Source organism: Athene cunicularia (genome assembly GCF_003259725.1).
Source record: "Athene cunicularia isolate RWA chromosome 6 unlocalized genomic scaffold, athCun1 chr6_part1, whole genome shotgun sequence".
In the NCBI taxonomy this organism is placed as follows: Eukaryota; Metazoa; Chordata; class Aves; order Strigiformes; family Strigidae; genus Athene; species Athene cunicularia.
In genome coordinates this window covers 10,801,808-10,825,596 of record NW_020799105.1, presented here as the reverse complement: position 1 = coordinate 10,825,596, position 23,789 = coordinate 10,801,808, and the positions used below count along the sequence as shown (strand labels likewise).

General features: G+C 48.4%; 1 protein-coding gene across 2 annotated transcripts in view; it reads right to left on the bottom strand.

Annotated features, from left to right (window-relative positions):
• The window catches only part of HPSE2 (heparanase 2 (inactive)), a 111,471-nt gene that overhangs the window by 19,754 nt on the left and 67,928 nt on the right, over positions 1-23,789 (bottom strand). The window contains exons 3-5 of one of the 2 annotated variants that reach the window (XM_026851345.1): positions 18,766-18,939; positions 18,009-18,180; positions 7,262-7,309 (exon numbers count right to left, since the gene is read on the bottom strand). In XM_026851345.1, the coding sequence (XP_026707146.1) occupies positions 7,262-7,309; positions 18,009-18,180; positions 18,766-18,939 (394 nt within the window). The remainder of the gene's footprint in view (positions 1-7,261; positions 7,310-18,008; positions 18,181-18,765; positions 18,940-23,789) is intronic. The other variant, XM_026851346.1, reaches the window with a different exon arrangement.

The following is a 23,789-nucleotide window of genomic DNA, read 5'->3' as shown; positions in this document are numbered from 1 at the left end:
CACATCTCCCAGAGGCTCCTCCCAGACTTGCAGGGACACCAGGATGCCTGCTGCAGCATGCACTGGCATACCCCTGGGACAGCCGTTTGGCTGATAGATAGGTTTTGCAAGAGAAACTTTCTGAACTTCCTTCTCCCAAATCTGCAGCGTGCATCAGCTGCTTGACACGGCCAGCCCCAGGGTGTGTTGGAGCTGTGCTGGGGGGACAGAAGGGCATGGGAATTACAGCAGCTCTGGCTGGGGCTGGAAAGGCTCAGCCATTGCCTCTCCCTCACTGGAGCAATGTCTACTCGGCATTCACCAGAGTTACACAGACCCTTCTCCCTCTCCACAGACTTCAGTGCAACCATGGGTGCTGGGATGTGTAACGGGCTGAAGACCTGAGGTCTGAAGAAAGGCGGATTCACCTTTCCAGGGCTGATTTCTCCATAACATGCATCTCATCCACACCAGCAAGCAGCTGTAGTGGCCGTGGTGGCTGCTTAACTTGGGTGCTGGAATGCAGGAGCATTGCCCAAGGATGCCATGAGCTAACTCAGCCTCAGCCAGAGCACCCAGCACATGTGAAACATGCATGAGTGTTCAGAGAGGATTTTTGTGTCTCATTGCTCCAAGTCACTACCCAAGTAACAGAGTAAATGCACTTGGAGCAGTGCAGGGCTGTGGTGAAAGGGGAACAATGCCAGCACTCTCCCAGAACAGAAACGTGTTACAGGCTCAATTTGCAAATGCATTAAATGAGAAGAACCTCCTCTGTCAACCTTCCTCCAGGCGTGTGGTGCCAGCTGTGTCCCCAGCAAAGCATGAATCATGCCAGCCACACCACAATTTCACTCCAACATTGTGTAACCCGGGGAAGGAGGCAAGAGGCGTTCTGTGGTGACTGGAAGGTGCTAAGGGCAGAGAGTATCTCCAGGTGGAATTTAGGAAGTGTTCAAAATCTTTCCGATCACTTATACACTATCGAACCACTGGCTGCTGGGAGGAAAGCAGATCTGTAAGCAGCAGGCAGCAGTGGGGTTTACAGAGATTACTTTTTAAGACAAAATTACAAAGCAATGGACTCTGGGGATGGCAGATGTTTGGATTTTAGCACAGCACTTAAGAACTGAACAGAAACAATTTTTTCAGACTGCTGTGGACTAAAAACCCCATCACCTGGGCCGAAAACTGGCTGAAAGGCCATAAAAAGAAGGTTTCACTGACTGGGAAAAGAGGTAGTTAGAGAGACCTCAGTCTGCATATGGCCCCTTCAATGCAGCAGCCTTTCTGCAGGGTTCGGCTTGTCTGTGCAAGCCAATATGGCCCCAGAGCCCAGAATAAAGCCCTCGGAGAGCAAAGGCAGGCTTGCACCTCCTCATCCTCTCATTCAAGCACAAGGGGTGCTCTGACACCAAGGGTAAGGACCACCTCTCCAGGAGCAGCCCCAGAGGAGGCTCTGCCCTGCCAGGGACTGCAAGGAGGAGGCAGCCTGGGAAGATGCTGCTGTTCTGAGCACAGATGAGACCCTGCAAGGAAGAGAAATGCCCCACGACAGTGTCACGGTCACATTTTTTTGACACCTTCATTAACAACCCAGAGAAATAGGGACTGGTAGATGGATGAAAGACAAAAATAAACCTGCTTCAGTATCAGGAAGTCTTGTTGGTAGCATGTCTCCTGGGGGACTAAGGAGGGGAGGGGAGCATCCTGGCTTTGGGTATTTAAGCAGAGCATGAAGGTAGTTACAAGCTTCTGTGAGATGGGCAAGGATCTCTTGCAGGTCTGCCTGGGAAGTTCTTGGGCACCAATAGGTACTTTCAACCTCCCCAGACTGGGAAAGAGTAAAAACGGCACCAGCTGCACAAGGCTTGTGAGGAAGAGAGAGGCACTGCGGTCTTCGCTGGTACCAAGATACTCAGGAACAGTGAGCCATTTCCAGCTGTAGGCTTTGTCACTGAGACGAGGGCACTTCCTTTTGAGAACTTTAACCATCAGTAAAGGCAGGGTAGAAATCCACAAAATGCAAACAACTGACAGGCCTTTAAAGCAGGAGAAGTGCTTGTTAGGCGTGGATTATTCCCAGCAGCAAAGGCTGCAGTTTTGCTGATATTTACAATGACTCAGTGCACTTGACTTTAGAAAAAAAAACAAAACTGAACAGTCACAACTCTCCAACCTCTAAAAAAGCCAGCAGCAGCTGCAGAGCTCCAACGCTGACAAGTACCTCCCCAGGCAGCAGCACCGTGCACAGGCAGCCGGGCTGAGCCAGCCCCAGCAGTGGCAGCATCCACATCCTCCTCTCCCAGTGCCAGTGAGGTCTGAGTGCCAAAGGAGACAAATGGACAGACCCTCCCCAGCACGGGCAGGAGTCTTTGGCAGCCATAACTCTGCAGAGGCAGAGGACATGTAGGTCATGGACAAGTTATTTGTCTCCAACACAGGCTGGCAGATTTTCCAGTGGGCGTTTGGTATGATGCAGCACCAGAGTTGGCCCTGAAGCCTAGGAAATAGCATGCCCACCATGGGCACAGACCATACCATTTCTCATAATATAGGAGAGAATAGATAGGGGCAATTACATGTAGAGCTGACTCATTGTGTCCCCCAGATTGATCTACTATTGTTGCAGACAGACAATCTGCAAGAACATGAGAACAGACAGCCCCACTTCTAAAAACTCCATTTGAATATGACCTAGAAATCCGGGATGGGATCAGTGCACTTTGCAAAGGGAGGTGTGACTATCATTCTGGAGGTGGCCAAACCAGAGGGAGAGGCTCAGGGGAAGGACTTGGCCAAGGGCTGGGGAGGGATTTGTGCAAGTGCTAGGAAATGCACCACCTCAATTCCCAGCACTCATCCCTGGCTGGAACTGTAGCATGAGACTTGAGACACAAAGACAAGAACTGGGAACAGTACTGAGGCAGGGATGAGCATAGCTGCCAGTCAGAAATGCCCTTGTTCTGGGGCAGGCTGCAAGGCCAGGATGCACAAAGCTCCCCAGTGCCTCCCAGAGAAGGACAGTGGCAGGCACCAGGGCACTTGGGTAAACCTGTAGCTGCCTACAATGTCTTTATCCTGTCACCTCCAGGTCTTGTGCTGCCTTTAAAATGTTTTTATGGAAAGAGTCACAATTTGGTGCATGGGACCATGAGCATCATCCCATGTTTAATGAAGGCAGTGCACTAGCTCCTGGGCAGCTGGTTTCATTTACCTCCTATTTCATTTTAAAGAGAAACCTTTGCCCCTATTATCTGACCTCTTCTTCTGTTGCAGTTAATTATATTAAAGCCCACTTCCCAAAGCTCAGGAATTTCCGGATCTACTTTGTTGCCTGCTGCTATGGGGAGAGTCTGCTAGGAATTAGGGCACTTGCCTGCTGGGGACGCTGAGTGGGGCAGATCCCTGCCGTCAGCATGACACCCGCTGTCACCACAACTGTGAAACTGAGACACCTCTGCTGACAGAGTGACCCCCATCCCTGAGCATCTTCCCGAGGAGAGGGCAGAGCCCTCATCTGCAGCACAGGACACAGGCAGCCCCACTGCTCCCCACAGAGAGGAGAGGTGGGATGCAACCTGCTCCCCCCAGGTAAAGACCTGAGGGCACAGAGGAGAGGTACTGCCCACCTCCAGCCAACTATTAATGCACTAGTAAAGAATGACCGTGGGCTGCTCTCTGGCCCCAAAGGCACAACTCACACCTATGCCTTTCTCTGCCCCGAGACAAGGTGCCTCTGTCCATCCTGCTGGTGAGAGCCATCTCTGGCCCATGCCATCTCCCTACCACACCCTGGCATCACCTGGGACCATGCTGGTGGCCAGAGCCACAATGCTGCCAGGGACTGTGCCCTCTATCAGTGCAGAGGATGCCAAGCCAGTGGGAAAAGCCATGCCCAGCTAGGTTTATTTAGAGGTCGAAATGGGACAGTGATTTCTTCATGCAACCCCTTCCTCCAGGCATACCCTCCAAAGACACTGTGTTCTGAGCACTCACAGAAGGCTCACACAAGCCCAAATATACACCCTTGGTATATACATTGGTCTGTGTGTGCATGCTGGGCAACTCTCCCCTGGCACCTTTGGGAAACCTGTTCCCTGCAACTGCCTCATGAGCATCTCCACCTACACACTCAACATGTCTAAGCCAGAACAGATATCACCCAAACCAAGCCCAGCAAAAGCATTTTAAGCAGCATATCACACATGCCCATGTGCCTAGCATCTCTGATTTGCCACACAGAGCAAGTGACTTTCCATCTTGGAAGAAAATATGGCATTCTCCAAGGAGCCACAGGGGTAGATGTCCACTGGCTTTGAAGACACATTTACTTTCCCCCTAAGTAATAGGGATTGGTGCTTCAGAGGCAGCATTGCATAACGATTTGCCCATTAAATATGCCAAATTTGGAGCTGTGCACAAGACTTCTGATGGAAAACCAGTCCTACAGCCTGAGAGAGCACACCCAGGGACAGAACTGGGCACGGCGGCAGGTTTAAGCGGGTAGTGAATCTTCACCATGTGTGAGGACACCAGCGCTGAGCAAAAAGATAGCTGTGTGGAGGTTTCTGAGCAGTGGAAACCTGCATCCAAAGGCTGAGGGGGTCTGCAATAAACGCAGCATTTACTCATAACCAAACACCAGAGACAAACTAAATTATCAGGGAAATGCCAAAACTCTCTGAGCCACTGTCAGTCCCACCTGCCACACCCTCCTTTAGTGGAAATTCCCTGAGAGTTTTGAGCCATTCACACATCCCTCTCCAGCAACACATTACTTCTGAAGAGGGAGGCACACATGCTGAGTTACATATGTAAGCAAAACCATACTCAGAAAGGCTGGCGAGGCTGCTTATTTCCACCCAGTGTCACTTTTCTGTCAGATACATTTCAAATATATTCTGTTTTCACACAGAGAATAGGGATCCCTGCAAAGTATTCCCTTCTCAATTCCCTTTCTGGATTGAGTGCAGCCTTTTCAAAGGAATAACAGATTTGACAAATTTATAACCGATATCCCAGGAGAACGTTAGGGTTTGGAACAGAAATATTCATACTTTAAGTTAGACAGCAGTTTAGTTTCCTGCTAATAATTTTCTTCTTGGATACAAAGGAACTTGTTTTGTTTTGTTTTGCTGTTTGGAGCAGAGGGATGAGACACTGTTTTGACATTTATTCATAAACAGTACAGAAGCCCAGCTCGGAGTTGTGGCCATTGCCAGTCCTCACAAACTCATACGGGTGCAATCTCCAGAGCTGCAAACCCAGGCTGGGGGTGAAGTGCCTCCTACGCTGCCAGGGACGTGGGTCAGCAAACAGCATCCCAGCTCTGCCGATCCTTGCAGGGAGCTGCACCAGCCCTCCTGCTTGCAGATTGCTGCTTCAGCACAGCCGCTCAGAATCAGAGCCGCTGAGCACTTTGCACTGCTCCTGTAAGAAAAGGTTTCAAAGCAGTTGTGCAGTCAGATTCCCCGCACACCAGGATGAAACTCTACATCTGAAGCCTGGAAGTTTGTTCCTTCAACTCATCCAAGGGCTTGGCCCAGTGATCAAGCCCTGTTGCAGAAAGCAAATTCCTGGACTAAGTAAATGTGATCAGCACATCGTGTAATCATGAAAAGCAAACTCCCAGCTGAGACATAGATCATCATTGCACAGCATGAGCCTGTAAGTAACACAAATCCAGCTCCAAATGCTCTGCTACCCCACTGCCCCCATTGCTGAAAGCTGCCGCTGCCTGTCAGGGAAGCCCGAGGAGTCAAACACCCAAGCAAGCAACACTGTGGCACAGCAGGGCAAGCTCAGATCCTTGAGGAATGGGACTTGCTGTATGCTGGTCATGCCTGGTGCTATAAACCACTCTGAGATGCCAACAGTTGCTTCTGCAGGAGGCTCCAAGGTTAACACACCAACCCAGAGACTGTGAGTGCACCTGCAAGAAAACCTCATGTCTTAAAATCCACTGAGCTCTTTTAAAGAGCAGGTCTCCAGGTGGGCTTTACAAGAGATGGGCTTTGCAAACCACACTGCTGCACTTCAGCAAAGCAACCTGAGCACTCCACAAAGGGCCACTGTGAAGAACCAGCTTGGGGAACAAGCTCTGTGGGCAGCACACACAAGCCCACCTTGGACCCGAGACCCTGGCTCCTGTGCTCAAGGCCAGTGCCCCATGTGGGAAGTTTAACCCAGTGTCAGAGCAAAACCATTTTTTCTGGAAACAGGGGAGTCTCACAGGAGAGTCTCACCAAGGTTTTTTTCTCAAGTGAAGGCCTGCCTCTGAATTTCTGTTGCAGGAGAGTCTGCCCCACAAACCCTTTTTCTATCAATTTTGTCAGTCACTGCTGTGCTTGACCATTGCCTCACCTTTGCACTGGCATTTGCACTCCCACTGCAGAGAACCACAGGCTGCTGGGGAGCCTACCTCTGGCCACAGTGTGCAAACTGAGATAGTTGGAAATAAGAGGAGAAAAAAGGTGTTTATGGATTCTCCTCCAAATAAGAAAACCTTTCTCTCCACTTGGTGATTGTCACACTCAGTGCTACAGCTCAGAGCTTGCTTTGCTCTTCTGAACAGAAGCACATGTAGGAACCAGGAGGAAAATCATATATCAGCATCTCTCTGGCAGCCCCAGCTGAGCCTGGATCTTGGATGTTCACCCCCTTTCCATCGACATCTGCTCCTGGGGCTCCATCTGCAGTGTAGGACTGCAGCATGTCTATGAACATCCGAGACCCTTACAAAGCAGAGCAGGGACTGGGGCATTATGCATTTACCACTGGACTAAGCTCCTCTCCCTCCTCTGGGACAACCCAATTTAGCTTCAGGCCTGCGGTCACCAAGAGACAGTGATTAGGGTGAAAGGAACAGGGCTTTCTGATAGTCCCATACATCTGCCACAGACGGCTTTTTCTTCCCTGCCATCCCCACCCCAGCCACCACCAGAGCTGCCTGTCCTCCCAGCTGCCTCTGGGGACCCGGTGGTCCAGCGCAGGGCTTTGTTTCCAGCAATCAGGCAGGCCAGGCAAACAGGCAGTGGTATTTTTAGCCTCTGTCTCAGCTACAGTGGTAAAGGTTAATATATCCCCTCCTGTATTTGTTCGAGAGACTCCATAAGGAGGGGCAGAGACTCATATCTATTTAAATGCAGCAGGAGGACAGAGGAAGTGGCTGTCACACGTTTGCCCCCTTTCACACCCAGACAGCATATCAGCTCTGCTCCCAGCATTGTTTGATCACTGCAATTAGTGTTGGAAAGTAGAAGGAATGATGAATACCTACTGTTGCCAGGTAACAGCATCCACCGTGCTGCCAGCCACTTTCATGAACCTATAGGAAACAGAGGAAGAAACTATATAAACCAATGTTGTCACAGGGGAAGTCCTAAAACAACCGATGACCATCCTACATGATGAGACACCAAAGGTGGTCACCACACTCACAGACCCTTTCTAATGAAACCTTTGCATCCTTAAATGGAAGGAATAAATTATACTTAATACACATGCCTGTACCAAGCACAGCTGAGAATAACAGAATGAAACACAATGGGCAGCAGAGCTCTGAGCATCATTTTAGGGCAGATAGGGAGAGCTTTTGGACCACAACAGCATTTCAGGAACAACATCTTGGTGTATGTACTTAGTTCTATGACTGCAACAACACTCAATAGCAATTAAAGAAAAAGTTTTAAATGCCCATCTTAAAAAGACACACTTTTTCACCCAACATGTATTTAAGCTGAGGAACTCCTTGTCTGGATTCAACAAGGACTGGAAAAAATGGAAGAAAATGGAAATAAAACCTAGCAAATCTATTACATGCAAAGATGCCACCTCCAGCTCAGGAAGCCCCTGAGCATTGGAGAATGGGAGGAAAGGCTGGACAAATGCTGCTACATGCTTCCTTTTTTTGATGTTCTTTCTTCACCACTGGCTGTTAGCAAACTGATGGGATTTTGAGCTGGGTGCACTCTAGGTTTGTCCCATTCCTATGACTAACCACAGCACTTCCATGCACAAGGTTACAGTGAGTTATAGATATGTATTAGACTTCTGATGGCTTGTGACCCAACTATCTTAAAGAAAATACATCTCTTCCAGACAGCTCCTGTTTGATGCAGACTTGAGCCTACACAGGTGTATCTGACTACACTGCTAATGCCAAAACCAAAGCAATTTCTAATCTTGGGGACCATATGCAACCCCCAAAGCAGCAGCCTCTAGCACAGGCTTGCTAGAGCACAGGCATCCAAGATGGGCCCTCCCTGGCTCCCTGGTCCAGCAACCCAAACTGCACCTTGGAAAACTGCAGTTCCCATGAGGAAGCCTAAGCAGCTACTATATTCTTACTCTCAGAAGCACAGATATGAAAACACACCAACTGCAGAGGCACACTTTTCTGTTCGGTAGTGTAAAGTGTGCTGTGTGGCTGATGCATTTTGTTAGTGATAATGTATGCACATGGCCAGGGACATTTGCTTGAGCAAGTGAACGTGATGAGAAAGAAACTGATGCTGTATTGTCTCAGTCTGTTCTTTGGTGCATGGGGATCCCAGGAACACAACAGGAATCACACAGCTGTCCTGATCCACCAGGACACGGAGATGAGTGGCCCTGGGTCCTGCAACCCCAACTCCCGCAGGACAGCCCCATGACCGAGGGTGGGGAAAGGAAGTTTTGTGAGGAGAGATGAGACCTTTTATCAGATTAGTTGTCATGGCAGGGATGAGCAGCAAGCTTTCCAGCACACGAGCCTCTCATCAGATCTAAAACAAGAACATCAAGCTTCAGGCTAAATATAGCTCAGAAACAATCATTCTGACTTTAAATTAATGATGATGGTCAATTATAGACAGGGACAAAAGGGCAGCTGGACCCTGTGAAGCATAAGAATACACTGGCAAAGGCAGCAGTAATAAATCCCTGCAGACAGAGAGGGAAGAGGTACAATTAGAAATGGAAAAACAATAACATGCTGTAAAACCCTGTAGCACTGATGCATCCCTGATTCTGCTGCCTAGCAGTGCTGTGAGCTTGAGATCCTGGGTTCACCTTTCAAAAATGCTTTTCCATTTCTCTTGAGGGTCAGGCCCAGGATACCAGTGCCAGGGAAGTGGTTTGAGGATGGTTCCTTCCGAGCTGAGCAGGGTGAGGAGACCAGCTGGACCAGACCCAGTGCAGCCAGAGGGAGAAGTGTGAGCTACTTGCCACCCACACTGGTCATCTGGCCAAAAGGGGATTTTGCAAATATTGCTAAGGAGAGGCTGCTGTTCTACAAACCTAGGTGTGAAGAAATATGCCAAAAGGATCAAAAAACCCAACTCCCAGGTTTTAAATGCTTGGCACAGGAACTGCTGCCTAAAATATAATGCATGCAGTGTACAAGCATGAACTAATGATCTCTATACTGAAATTATGGATTCAATCTATATTGGATTTGAAGATTGATATATTGCACTTGGGTTTGAGGATTAGCCCATCTTGCTTTCTAACCTCAAATGCTGTATGTTCTGGCTGCAAAATAAACCATCCTGGTCTTTACTAAATCACCTCTTCAGGCTCAGCTTCGCGCTCTCCACTCATAGTCCAAAACCATGAGCAGACCAAGCTCAGAGGAAGAAGCTCTCCAGTTTTCCTCGGCACTTCCACAGTGTGTACAGCCCTGCTCCAGACACACCCACTAGTGGTCTTTGGGAAGGGACTGAAAAGCAAACTAAACCCATGGTATAACCTCCAGCATCCCTGTAGCAGCAGAAGCAGGACATCCATCTATCCCATCTCCCATATCTCTCGGAAGCTAATTGGACTGTTGCTAAAAAGCTCATGAGAAAATTTTGTTGTAGGACACGGGTATCACTCAGACAAGCCAGTGCAGACCAAAAGCAGGACAGAAAAGGCCCTGGGTTGCTTAGTGTTGCTCTTCTGTCTCCATAAGACAAAAATAAATTGGTTAGTTCTGGTAATTTTCAAATTTTAACATAAAAGATGCATATCTAGCTCAAATTTCGCTTTCCATGTCTGTTTTTCTTTTTTTTTTTCCCTTTTTTCTTTTTCCTTTTATTGAGATTTTTTCAGGATAAAGTTCAAAAGTTCCTGGTAAAACTTCAAGTTCTGCCTTATGGTGGAGTTGTGCCTGGAGTACCCCAGATGACTTGGACAATGGTCTCTACCCTCCAAAGGGAGCCTAGAGCAGCTCAGCAGCCAACAAGCCGTACTGCGCGAGCAAGAGATGAAAGCCCAGGGCAGGTGGAGACGCAGTGGTGCACAGGTATCTGAATATCCCCGGTTTAGGAATACAGATGTTACTAATCCCTTTATTCCTGTAGCACCTGTGGTGCTCAAACCACAGATTTTGAGGCCAGTGAAGACCCATATGGTCCAAACGGCCAGCACTGGCACATTTTTATCTGGGATTTCCTGGACTGTGATGTCCGTGTGTGCAGCACAGCACAGGCAGAGCAAACCAGACGCTTCCGGGAGGGCTCAGATCCCTGCACATGTGCTGCACAGATGGGCTGGGCTGGCGCAGTAAATCTGCCATTTTCCTACACATTGGGCTTTCTCTGTGAGCACCAATTGACCACACAGCGCATGTGTAGTAAATCCCAGCCAGGAGCGGTGGGACAAACTCAGCCCATGCTGTGCAGGCAATGTGGGTAACTCCTGTAGAGATACTCCATAATTCAGATGGGTGGCAGCCCCAGGGCATGTCTCTGCAGTGTCCCAGGCTGGACTTCCACACAGCAGAAACCTGGGCAAATGTAAAAGTCCTCAAAATCTGCTGGGGCAGCATCTCTAGGTGGGAAAGCAAAACACATCAGAGGCACATGGAGGAACAGGAGCCTCAGGCAGGGAGTTGGTGATACTAAGGATGAGACAAAGCCACTGAGCTTGGGTATGTCCATCTCCTTAACCTTGCAGCTGCCTGTGTGCCTGCATCCCATGCCAGCATTACTACTTTTGTGGTCCTGCAATGAGATATAACTGAGGTTCAAGCATGTTTTTAAATAAGCACTATGAAAAATGTAATTTAACATTGTTCAGTCACCCAAACAGTTCACAGCTCTGTCCCAGAAATGGTAATACTGGCACAAGGTGGGACAGCACCTCACAAGTCAGGAATGAGCTGTGGGAGAATTGGGTGGGAGTTCTGCAACACCACGAGATGTTACTGACCCCAAAACTCTGTATTGTGAAACCATGGCTCAAACCTGACCTCTCCCAGAGCATCTCCCATAGCCACATGTCTCAGGACCGCAACTTTCACTTGAGTGTGGGCACGTCTTTGAAATAGATCTCCTGTCCTGATTCAATACTTACCAGTCATGGAGCACCTCCTGCAACCTTAAGCAAATTGCTCCCATGGTTAATTAGCTTCCAAGTATGTTATTTCTCAACTGAATGTGTCTGGCTTCAGCTTCCAGTCACTGGAACTTCCTAGGCTTATTCCTGATACATTAAAGAGCCATCTGTACTTGGAAATCACTTTCTCATGCAGGTAATTGCAGATTGTCATCCTTTAAATAATTTTAAAAAGTGATGCTGTAACAAAGAATGCAGCTGCACAAGAAGACAAGTTACCATCACACAGGCTCCCAGGTGGTTTAGCATTATTGTCTGACTCTAGGGTGCTGGACTTCACAAACACGGGTTATTTCATCTGCTGCTCCCTGGAGTACTACAGAAGTAAACTGACCCTTCCCAAGTCCCAAATGTAGGAGCAGTACTGGCCTGCCTGTGGTGCCGTGGTGGATCTCTAGAGCTGAATGGCAGATCTCTGCCCTTTGGGCCAACAGTGATGGGTAGAAATAGCTTTATTTGGTGTCTGAGTTGGTTGGTGAGGGGGACTAAAGCATAGGCTTCACTTACGAACTTTTTCAGGTTCCAGCAGCACAACCAGATACCTGCAGCAACAGAGAGACCCAATTCATGCCACCTGCTGCAAACACTTTGACAAGCAGTGCCAGATTTCAGACAGGGGTTTCTCTCCCAGGAGCAAAGCCTGGTGGGCTCTATGTATAAATCTGCTGCTATATTGTATTCTCTCTCTGCTCATCACCATCTTTCTCCAACCAACCTTACCTATGGTAGGGCTGCACAAGCCTTCTAGCAAAGAGGGCTTTATGTCCCAGACTGCCCCACCTAGCCTTGGTAATCTGCACTCTAGGGACTGTGGAGGTTGCATTTGGACCATGACATTGCATTTCCATTGATGTTTTTTCCCACCATCGATTTGTCCAGTCCCTTTCTGAATACACACCCTCTGGCCTGCATAATACCCTGTGACAATGACTTCTGCAATGCCATCGCATACCACGTGAAAAAGCTTCCTCCTTCTTTCCAAAGCTTCCTTCCAAACTACTTTCTGCACTGTGAAAAAACCCACCTCATTCACAGGCTCATGCACCTCGATAACATTCCCCCTGGGCTGTCCATCTTCTGAGCCAAAGAGGCACAGCCTATTTAATCTCTTAATTTAATCATGTGAAGACATAGCATACCTCCACACATCCTCAGCTCCTCTCCCTGTAACCCTCCTGATTCTGTTACATCTTTTCTGAGATGAAATTACTAAGATTGTAGATAGCAATCAGGATGAAGGTACACTGTGTGCTTATACAGTGACATAATCTTATCTGTCTTTTCTTACTCATTTTGTTCTTCCTATACAGGTGACCATTCCAGCCTAGATCAAGTTTCAGCAACAAGTATCTTAACCCTTTCCTTCTGGAAGAGTAATAGCTAAATCCTCTGCTTATACCTCAGATCCTTGACCCTGCTATATAATGAACCGCAGAATGCCTCATCAAATCCTTCACACCTCATTTCAATGTATTTATGAATGGAGTCACTCATAAATTGAATGCTACCAGAGCTTGAGTTCATGCTGCAGTGACCTCCTCCTCCCTTTGTATCATTAGTTTAATGTTGTTTGTCTTGTGCTTGATTTTTTGCACAAAATTCTTGCTCTGGACCTATTCAGTGTCCTGGGACACTCTGTGCCACCAGCCTTGCTGTATCTTGCATAAGGGTGAAGCTTCTTTCTCTGCTGACCGAGAAACACTCGCCTCTGTGGCATCACTAAAGAGCCTTAGACCAATACAGAAAGGATGTACTTTTTAAAGAAAGTCAAACAGACAAAGCAGAGCTGCTAAAAAATGCAGTGCTTACAAGTCGCCTGTGTTGAACAGGGCAGAAGTCCTTGTCAGGAAGAAGACAGGACAAACACATACATTTATTTCTGAAACCCACCCAGAGTCATTCCCTCTGCCAGATACCACCTACACTGGGCTCTCCCTGTTTCTTTTACCTACATGAATTAAAACAAACAAGCTCTGTCCATATGATGTCTTTGGCTGCTAATCCAGAACAAGTCATGAATAAAAAGCAATGCCTAGACCAACCGATGCATGCTGGCCCACTCAGACAGCCGTAGCCCCCTCATGGTGGCATGGGCGGTCATAATAAAAATACTTTGCTCATAATAAAAATGATTTTTGCTTTGGCCACTGGTGGTTTTGGAACCCAAGTGTACAGTCTGTGCCATTTCATCAACTATAAGCTAACTCCTCTCTACCACATAAGGGTCAACACAGGAACTTGGGTTTGAGGTTGATTTGTGAATGCAGGGAGCAGGTCTGAGGATTGGGACAGGTTTTAAACTGACCTCTACCTGGGCTGCCCACAGATAATCAAGACATCATCTCCATGCCCCCTCCCAGTCCTGCCATGCCCACAGCTGTCAGGGAGGAAGGGCTTCATCATGACTGACAAACATGCTTCCTCAAGTTTATGGGCTCCTTTCAGAGCACTGTGGAATGACATCATCACCAAAAGGAGCCAAAGTGACCCAGATGGGTGGTTAACTCTCCACATTTACTACAAACCAGGAGTAGGAGGCAGTAAAGTCATGAAAGATGAGAAATTCTTGTGCCTTGTGAGGTAGGGACTGACATGTGGGAGCTTCCTCGCCTGCTGCTGCCACCTCTCTGGAGGTGCTGTGGCTCTGCGACCAGAGTCTGGATGCGCAATGGTGACAGCAGTAGCAAGAAAGGGCCAAGAAGGCTGGAAAGAGGGCAGACAGAAATCCAAGGAAGCAGCTGGTCTGGTGGCTCTGAGAGCTGGGGGATGAGGAGGTAGAGAAAGACTGTAGCTCCAGACAAGAAAGATTTTAACTTCTCTGGTGACTTCAGCAAGGTCAGGACCCAAAGTGGTCACAGAGCATCAACAACAGCCAGTCTAGTGTGGACACAAGTGCCTGCCAGCCTTTATCCTCCTGGCACTGCAGCTCCTGCCATCGTGGAGGTAACACCCCAACACTTGTGAGTGTCCCGTGGCAAAATCAGGGCTACACCAGCTGAGGAACAACAGGTCATGAGATTGCCAAGCCAAAACTGCCCAGACATGCTGGCCTAAGTTTTGTACCACATGTTCTGAGCTTTAACACGTTAGCATCTCTTCTTCCTAATAGCTTTCCCTCATGTTTCTTCTCTTCCAGCACTGAATGTGTGATTCAGTCATGCATTAACCTTTGTGTCTGATTTCTGATCTGCTGTTAAAATCTATGTTAATTCCTTAGAATCTCACAATCTTTTCCCCAAGCAAATCTGAGCAGTTCTGGGATTCCTGTACCCACAGACGCAGTAGGTAGCTAACATGGTCTGCTCTCCAACAGCTCAGGCTGCATGAATGGTCTAATTAACACCTCATCAAACTCAACTCTTGGTTGTGTCTGGAGAAATTCCCTCTTGCACCTGTGCATTCACAAGACACCACTTCTAGCCTCCAGCACAGCAGGCCCCAGCCATCGGAGCCATGCTCCATCACAGCAGAGCCTGTCCTTTTATCAGCAGTAGTGGCCCTGGTCCAGTGGCCAGGACTTGCCAGCCCAGAGTGACACTGATTATGCTCTGTGACTGCTCTGAGCCATTGCAGGGTGGTGCAAGAGTTCGGGAGCAATAACTCAGCAGTGAAGGGTGTGCAAAGCCCTTGCTGCTGTGTTTCAGGTAGAGCTCTCCTCCCCTCATCTTATCTTATCTCCATCATCAGAAAGAGCATGGGTTTTACCCCGCACAGCTCAATGTCACCCGCCTAAGGACAGCCTTTGCAGTGAGACAGCGTGCACACATCCCTGCAGGCTGCAAACCTTCGGGTACCTGATTTGCACTCATCACCTAGCCTGTCTAGCAGACCCCCAGAGAAAGGGGTTCAGTCCCACTGTGTCCTGGAGGACAAGCCCTGGAGGTGTCCGTCTTCCACCACTGAGACAGACACAGAACCTGGTGCACAGCAGAGAACAATGCCCAAATCATGATGATACTGTCATTATTGCAGGAAAATCTTTAAACATAAAGAGTAAGTTTAGTTTGGTTGCTTGAGATAACAGTTAAACAATAGACTGCAATGTTTGGAACACAGAGTATGCAACGGGAAAATGTAATTTTAGGTAATACTTCACAATGAGACTTTTCTCTGAGTGTTTCAGGACGTCAGGTAACGTAACTCTTGGAGAACATCAAATACCAGCTTCTACTGTCAGAGATCACTCCCTGGGCCTCTCTGAGCTGTACTCTCCCACTTCAGCTCATTTCCATTATTTCCCCCACCAAAAGCTGCTTCCTCACTGTGTAACAGAGCACTGCTTGCTTGGCAGACTAATCCACACACCCTGATTGCTGCTCTGGGTGCTTATCTTTCCCCTCCTTACTTAAACCTTACTTCAGCCTTATTTAACACTTGAGTCTTAATCTTCCACTTGGCATACCTATTCCTACCTGGTTGACTTCTGCTGTTCATAGCATTTTTTAAAATAAGTGAAAAACAATGTAGATTTTGTGTTATCAAGACTAGTAACTGCACACACTTTATTTGCTCTGGAGCCTTCAACCTACTGTGAGCCCTATGTAGAACACCCATGGTGGTCTAGCAAGGCAGACAGCAGGCTTGCCATTGAGAGCACCTTCTTAAATTTTTTCTCCTCTCTCCTGCTTGCTGACTCTGTGGGGTTCATTCAGGATTCTGAGAGGCATGTCCTGGCCATGACAGCCCCAGGCACATGCTGAGTCACAGCCCATTGACCAGTTCGGTGATGCTCTTGCAGAAGGCAGAGCTCTCAGTAGCACTGAGTGCTGAAGTGTCAGGGAGCTGCTGGGAACAAAGCTCACACTGTCAAGCAGCTTAGGCACTGGTGTTTATTTATTCATCCTTTAGCAACTCCATTTCCAAATACTGCAAATGAGCATTTAGCCCTTTGTCTTTGTGTAATCAAACTTGCTCCTTCTCTTTACGCCCTGCCTGGTCATAATGGGGTCTTTATGTGGAAAGAGAAACAGCTCTTTTCTCACAGGACCTCATGGGCTGTAAGGTCATGCAGGCATGTGCCACTCGCCATGAGCTGCATGCACCAGGGTTTGGAGTGCGGGACACAACGTTTCTCCATGGGAGAGAGAAATCACTTGAGGGCTTGTGGACCAGCGTCACCCTGGCAGGCAAGGATGGCAGCAGAGAAACAGCATACAGTTTGGAGATCAGGCATGCTCAGTACAGCTCCTTCAGATCAGTGTGGGGGTCTGCTGAGCCCCCACCATCCTGTCACCAGGGCTGTTCAAACCCTAGGTGTTACCTACCTTTCCTTTCATTTGAGATGGCATTTCTGCCATCCTCTCCATCAGATTGTATGCTACAGTCTCGCTCCCAGGGTTGCCGTCAGTCAAACTGCAGCTCCAGCAACACAGAGCTGCCAGACCACCCCAGCCGTGCAACTCAGTTCTTCCGACCCCTCTTCCCTGGGACCCGGCTGCGGCGCACGAAGGGCAAACACAGCAGTAGGACTTCCCTTTCTCTAAGAGCTTCTTGGCTCTCATCCCTGTTGTTTTCCTTACTCAGCCCGCTCCTCCCGGCGCTAATAGATTTCCTGCTGATCAAGGCTACTACAACATTTTGTAACTCCCCTTGCGCCACTTTCACCGCACCATACAGAATGTGGGGGCTCCAGCAAGAGATGTGCTCACGCGGCATCGGCGACAGTCGTGGTGTGGGTGCATGGGCTGCTCCCCCACTTTCGTCAGCAGGAGGGATGCTGGTGTTGCAGATGGTTCAACCAGCTTTATGGTCTCTTTGTGCTGCTGCAGCAGAGCTAAGAATCTGGCCCTGGCTCCCTCCCCGCCTCACCAGGGACTGCATCAGTGTGCTGTTTATTGTTTCTGCCAGATCATTCATGCAGATGTTAATGAATGCTAGACCCAGCTTTGCTCCCAGCAGAGTCCCTTCCACACCTCCCCCTGCCCAGCCCTCTGCACTGGAGTTTCTGTTTACAGTCCTGCAGGGAATTTCCCTTCTGCTGCACGGTCTTCGAGCCACACAGTCCCAATTCCTGCTGCCAGCAGGCTCCCACACCTCCCTGGTTCCTGTAGCTGTCCAATGTCACCTCCAGGTGTCTGCATCCCTCACTGTCACCATTCCTTCTCCACCTCTGGCCTCCCAAATCTATAGACATAGAGACATGCCAATTCTCCTAGGAGAGAGCCAAGGGCTTGGCCAGTGAAGAAAGTTGCTACAGGTTCTTCCTCTGCACAGATGGAGAGAGCACAGGGAAAAGAAGTCACCAAATGGGAAGAGCAAAGCAATTTGTCCAGAAGGACTCTGAGACAATATCTACACTGGTAAGGGGTGCCAGGATCCACCTCCTGGTCCTGCAGTCCACAGGAATGCAGAAGCCTGCATCCTCACCGCTGCATTATCTTCACATCCCAACAAGGTGGGCACCTCAGTCTGCCTATAATTGGGAAATGCTGGGAATACTTGGGAGAGTGTTGATCAGCCCAGCCAGAAATCCCACCAGGGACCTCTGCAGAAGTTTAATAGCACAGATTACCATGTCCTCAGGCCTGTGGTACTGTTGTGGCTGAGCCATACAGATCCTTGTTGTCCTGGCAGCTGTTGGACATCAGGAAGCCAAAGAGCAAGTCTACCTGCTGCAAAGGGCATCAGTCTCAGGACAAATTTCTGATCTCTTCTTGATCACTTACCCTTCCAGGAGAGCAATGACATTCTTTCTGGGCCTCCCAATGTTTGGCCCATAGAGGTTTGCTCTGGAATAAGTGCGGATAAGCTGCAGCAGGCTTCTCAGCTGGATGTAGTCCTTCCCCAGCTGGCTGCCGTTCACTGAGCGGCCAATCAGGGTCCGATAGTTATTGGGCTCTGGGAAAACAAAAATAGACAAGCAAGGCTTGCCAGCTCTGCTCCTTCATCTGTGCTTCCGGAGAGAGACACATAGCTCATGCTGTCACACAGCTTGAGCTCCACAGAGCTGCCTGCCTACTCTGCGGAGCAGCAGAAGGAGCCTCTGAGGAGTGGATGAGGGCCATCGTTTGTTCTTCTCTGCCAGCAATCCTCCTGCACCCCTTTTTCTGTGTGCTGGGTGAAGCACCTGCACCTTGGTGTCATGCTCCTCCCCTCCTAGGGTCCCCCACTTCCCCTGGTGCTGCAGCCACCCTACAAGTCCATACAGCTGCTGGTCTGGCCACCCCAGAACTGGCTGTGCCCAGCAGCCAGGGCAGAAACATTTCATGTGCTTAATACCAACTGATGAAAACATCCAGCTAAGGGTCTAGCACATGCCAGGTCCATCTTAAAGGTTGTGCTGCTTTATAGCAGGGACCTTTAAATCCCTCTGAAACCACACTGGCAAAGCATCCTGAGATCTGCAAATATCCTCTTCCAAAAGGGAATACCTTTCTGCTACAGTGAGCTCCATTCCTATGGCTCTCCTGTTCTCACACTCACCATTGCCCAGCTCCCAGGAGATGTTGTACTTCTTGCTGGCACTGTACTTCAGCAGGCTGAGAGCATTGGAGCTGTTCCAAGAGTTGTTGGGATTTCGGCGCAAAGCATTCAGTGCAAAGATCAGGTGAAGGCCAGAGCAGTCAGCAAAGTTATAGAGTTTGTCTAGAGACCTGGCTGGGAAGAAACAAAAAACAGTTTGTAATTCAAATGAAAGCTAGTTCCAGGGAGGTTCAAATGATCCTGCTGTCCATCAGACCTTGCCTTCTGTGTAGGATGAGCCAGGGTCAAATGCCATCCCCACGACATCTGTAACTACAGAAATGCACCTGACCTTTGAAACCGGGATAGGATTCCAGTTATAGGCTCATCTCCTTCCAGCATGAAACTTGGATGCACTCCACCACTGTGTCAAGAGCTAGGGGCCATGTTACCAGAGACAAGTGATTTTATAACATCTCTTTTCATCTGCTCTTGGCAAGGAAAGTTCAGCCTTTCCTGTGCTTATCCTGCCCTGCATCTCTTTCAGAGCAGATCCCTTCTGTGCCTGGGGGGCAGAGGAGGAAATCACCACTCCAGGGTTGCTAGCTCACAGCCACCTCTCCTGCATGCCACCACAGCCTGCTCTCTGCTCCCACAGTCCCCTCTGCAGTAACCAAGCCCCAGCAATAATCCAGTAGAGCCTCCAAGGTGTGCACCACACACCCAGCTAACCTCCACTCTGCATGCAAAGAGAGGAGCTTCATGCCACCCCTTGAGCTTGGGGATAGAGGAGGACTCCCTGTCTGGCAACAGTCTGGCCAAGCCCCACAACTGGGGTGGTCCTCCTGGGGTGCTGGGGTCTTTGTGGGATTCGTCTCCTACCCGCTGGCCTCAAAGGTCCCCAGCTGGCATCTCGCCTGATGTACTGTGGCACTGATGAGCAGTGGGGCACCAGCCACCAGCAGGAGGGAAGGAAGAGCTGATTGCCTTTAGCACAGGGCATTGCTATGAGAGCCAAAACACTTAATGTCTTTTTTTGCTTCAATCTTCACTAAAAACTCAAAAGCAATCAAAAGCCTGATGAAGCTAATGCTAGTGATAGCAGGATACAAACTCGTGCAACAGCGAGAGGAGATTTGGTTAGAGAGTAATTAGATAACTGTGGTGTTTTCAATCATCCCTGCCTGTTGAACTGCATCCCAGGACACTCCGCGAGCTTCCTGAAGCAGCCTTGGAGATGCAACCACTTAACTGTGAGGAGCCACCGGGGATGGGGAGGTTCCAGGGGGCTGGGAGGGCAGACCGAGGGCTCCACTTACAGAAGAGGGGAAGGAGGCGCTGGGGAATTACAGAGTAGGCAGACCAGCTTCAGGTCCCAGAAAAATACTTGGACAAATAATCAAGCTGCTTGTCAGCACTTACAAAATATAAGGAGATGATCAACAGCCACAGGAATGTGTCAAGAACAAATCACACTGAAACAATCTACTGACAGGAGAGCAGGGTCTGCAGGCAGTAAAGCAGCTGTTTAAGTCTTATACCTTGATAGTTTTTAAGGCTTTTGACACAATTGCACATGATGTTCTCTCCAGAAAGTGAGATAACCCTGATCTAGACTGGACCAAGAGCATCTACCAGTAATTTGCTGTTAAACTGAAGGGTCTAGGCAGCCTGTTCTGGGTCTTTTTATACATTTCCAATAAAGAGGAGTATAAAGGATTAGAGGATACATACATCAGACTTGCCATGGCATTAAGGTGATAGCATGCACCACCATGGCCAAGGGAGCTGAAGGGGTTAGAGAAGAGGCGACCACATGCCCAGGGAATTGCTCTAAACCCAGGGGTGATACTCTGAGACTCCCCATACCCTTATTGCCTGACCAGTGTGCAAGTGAGCTGGAAGTTACTTGCTCCAGCCAGGATAAGCTGCTCACAGCCTGTATGTCTCTATTTATTCTGTCACCTTTCTGGTCACTGAAAGCCTTGGTGAATATGGAGCCAGCTCTGAGGTCTGAGAAGAATAAACTTATTTTTAAAGTACTGTTTTAAGGAGGGTCAAGGAAATAAGCTAACTGAATAGCTAATGTTTAATGGAATGCAGCAAAGACATGCAAAGGAGAAGAAAGGAAAAATGTGGAAAAGAAATTCCTAATCCCTTTCACAAACTTTTTTTTTTTTTTTAAATGCTACTGGTTGTTTGAGTGAAAAGTAGCTGAATTAGATTAATCTAATGTATTCATTTCACTAGTTCAGGCACATTAGCTCTTTTTCTGGATGTTTAGTGAATTAGAGACAGATACAGTTACTTAATACTCCTTTTTTGAGACCTCCAGGCAAAAAGCTGCACTTGAAATGACACTCCTATAAAGAGGGTAAGACAGACACCTAAATGACAATATGATGATAGCAAAAACGTGTTACCTGCAGTTCCCTTGCTAGAAATGAAACGGTTTTGCTGGTGCAAAACAGCTGTAGTTCTTAAATACTACAGGAGGAGATTTGGTTCATGTTTAGGAGCCTCTGCAGAGGACTGGGAATGGATTTTCCATGCATCCACCAGAGGAAACAAGCCGTCTGTTTATCCCAAGTGCAGGGCCTGCCACTGTGAAATTATATTTTTCCCATGACACTTATTTTGTTTCTGTGCGCCTGGACAGAGAGATGCCACGTGTACTTCATGTTCTGCCATGACTTTCCAAACTGGAAACCTCAGCGATCAGGGGAGAGAGCTAGGAGAAACACACAGATGTCTGTGGGTCGCTCCTGAACGTTTCCAGTGATCTCCCAGCATACAAACCGACCTGCAGATTGCAACAAGGCCACAAAGAGCAGAATACTACTAATAAACCTATCTCTGCATCAAACCAGATTATTAATAAGAGCACTCTTGGTATCAGGAGTATCAGGTATCAAGTCCACTTATCTCCATCCTTGGCAGCTGTCTTGGGATAGTGTGAACCTGGAAGCACGAGTATCTCTAGTGACTCTAGCAGAGCCCTGACCAGTTTGCACAAGATGCCCAACCGTTAGTGGTTAAAGGGCCTGTCTGACCCCTCCTGAGCTGACCGACTTAAACTGGATGTCTCTGTTGCAGACAGCTGCAGTTAGATGAGAACAGTACTGTCATGGGTGGCTAAAGCACAAAAAGAAGCATATTTAGAAGACCTCGAGTGATGTCCAGCCCTCCATAAGTACAAACAGGGCCAAAAGAGAATGCTATAAATATTTTACTGCCATGACTAGGGATGGCCACATTACTTCTGAGTAATGAGAACATGAAGAATCGCAGTATTATTAACAGCTGGCTAAAACTCACTTCGAATTCTGGATAATTGCACTGTTCTTCAGCAAATACAGAAAATCTTGCAGGAATTTAACCTCTTCCCAGCTAACAGATCATTAAGCAAGGCTTTCACAAAGCATTTCAATAGAAAAAGCCATTGTCATACCAGAATGAATCTTAATAGAGCAGAACTAGATATATAAGACATTCTCTCTGCCCCTTGTCCCCCTCTGCCTGGTGCAGAGACTCCCACACTCAGCATTCACATGCCACTGAGCTCAGGGAGAAGGAATAAAACAAAACAAAAAAAAGAGAATAAAAAAAGTGCAAGGATGTGGAGAGTCAGCTTCTGCCACTTACTAATGCTCACGTAGTTGGAGTGAGGCTAACCAAGGCAACAAAGCTACGTGCTCTGTTCCCTCGCACCGAGCAGCAGGGCTTGCTGGCAGGTTTCAGCAGGGATGGGCGCCTGCCTCAGTGGGTTTGGGACTAACAGCAGCCAGTAGGTAGAGACAGAGGCCCCATGGCCCCGGGACAAAAAAGAAATCAGGAGATATTTGGGCTTTCTCAACCTTTTACATCCCCGGTTGCAGAGGCTTGAACGCATCTGGAGAGTGAATACTGCCCGACGATGCATGGCTGGGTGGCCGCCAGTGAAGATCTGCTCGCAATCCTGCTCTCAACTGAAGCTCTGCACAGGAATTAAAGATTTTGGCTGTTTGCATAGATCTCTCACCCTGCAAAGAGGGATACAAACAATTTCAAAAGGCAGGAGAAGGCGTCTGTGAGGCCACAAATGGCGGTGGGGTTCATGGGACAAGTACGTTCTTTGGGATCCTTTCCCATTTTTCTCCTTTTTATACAAGACTAAATTTTAAAGTTCTCTGAAAGATGGATGGCACTTAACTCTATGGCATGCCAACACAAAATCTGAGGCACATTAAAACGTCTCTGGCAGTTTGAAATAATTGGAAAGACTTTCTAGTTGTAGTTACTGAATTAAACATTATACTAGAGACTTTATAAAGAACATAGTATGACTGCCATTTGGTAAGAGGGACAGTTCAACAATCTCTGGGTTTGAAAGTCTTCCACGTTTTTATTTTGCTTCAGGAATTTTGCTTTGGCAGGATTTAACACAAAGAGTGGAAATTCATGTGCACACTGAGATGGAGGCTGAAATCAGCCAGTGGGCTGAGGGGTGGCGGGGCATGGCATGGTGTGCTGGGGGCTTTCGTAACTCTGGGAAGACAACCAGGAGGACAGGAAAGAAGAGCCTGTTCTCCCTCTACCCCCATCGTTCACCACGTCTGTCTCTTGCACGTATAGCTCATGCCAGTGCTGAGGAAGACAGGGCAAGAGCTGAGCACAGAGCAGGCAGCACACACCACACTCCCCAAATCTGCAGGTTAGCTGAGAGACCAAGAAAACGCACAACAGATGAACCCTTCTGTGATAAAGCAAAGAAATGAGGTTCTAGAAATATCGATTTCAACCAATCATGGGTATTGCTCGACTCTGCATTCCCCATAAATTCTGTGCAATGCCTGGAGTGTCCCTGCAAAGAGCTCCTAGTGCCAGCACCAAAGCCAGCAGCATCCCCTGCTCCTCAAACACACCGCAGGAGGTAGCATAGGGAAGGGATTGGGAAAGACCTGGCAAAGAGCAAACAGAAGCCCAAAGAGAGCTTTACAGTGAGGGGCTAGAAAGGGTGGTACAGAGTGTTCAGACAAGAGACGAGTAAGATGGTTGGCGAGAGC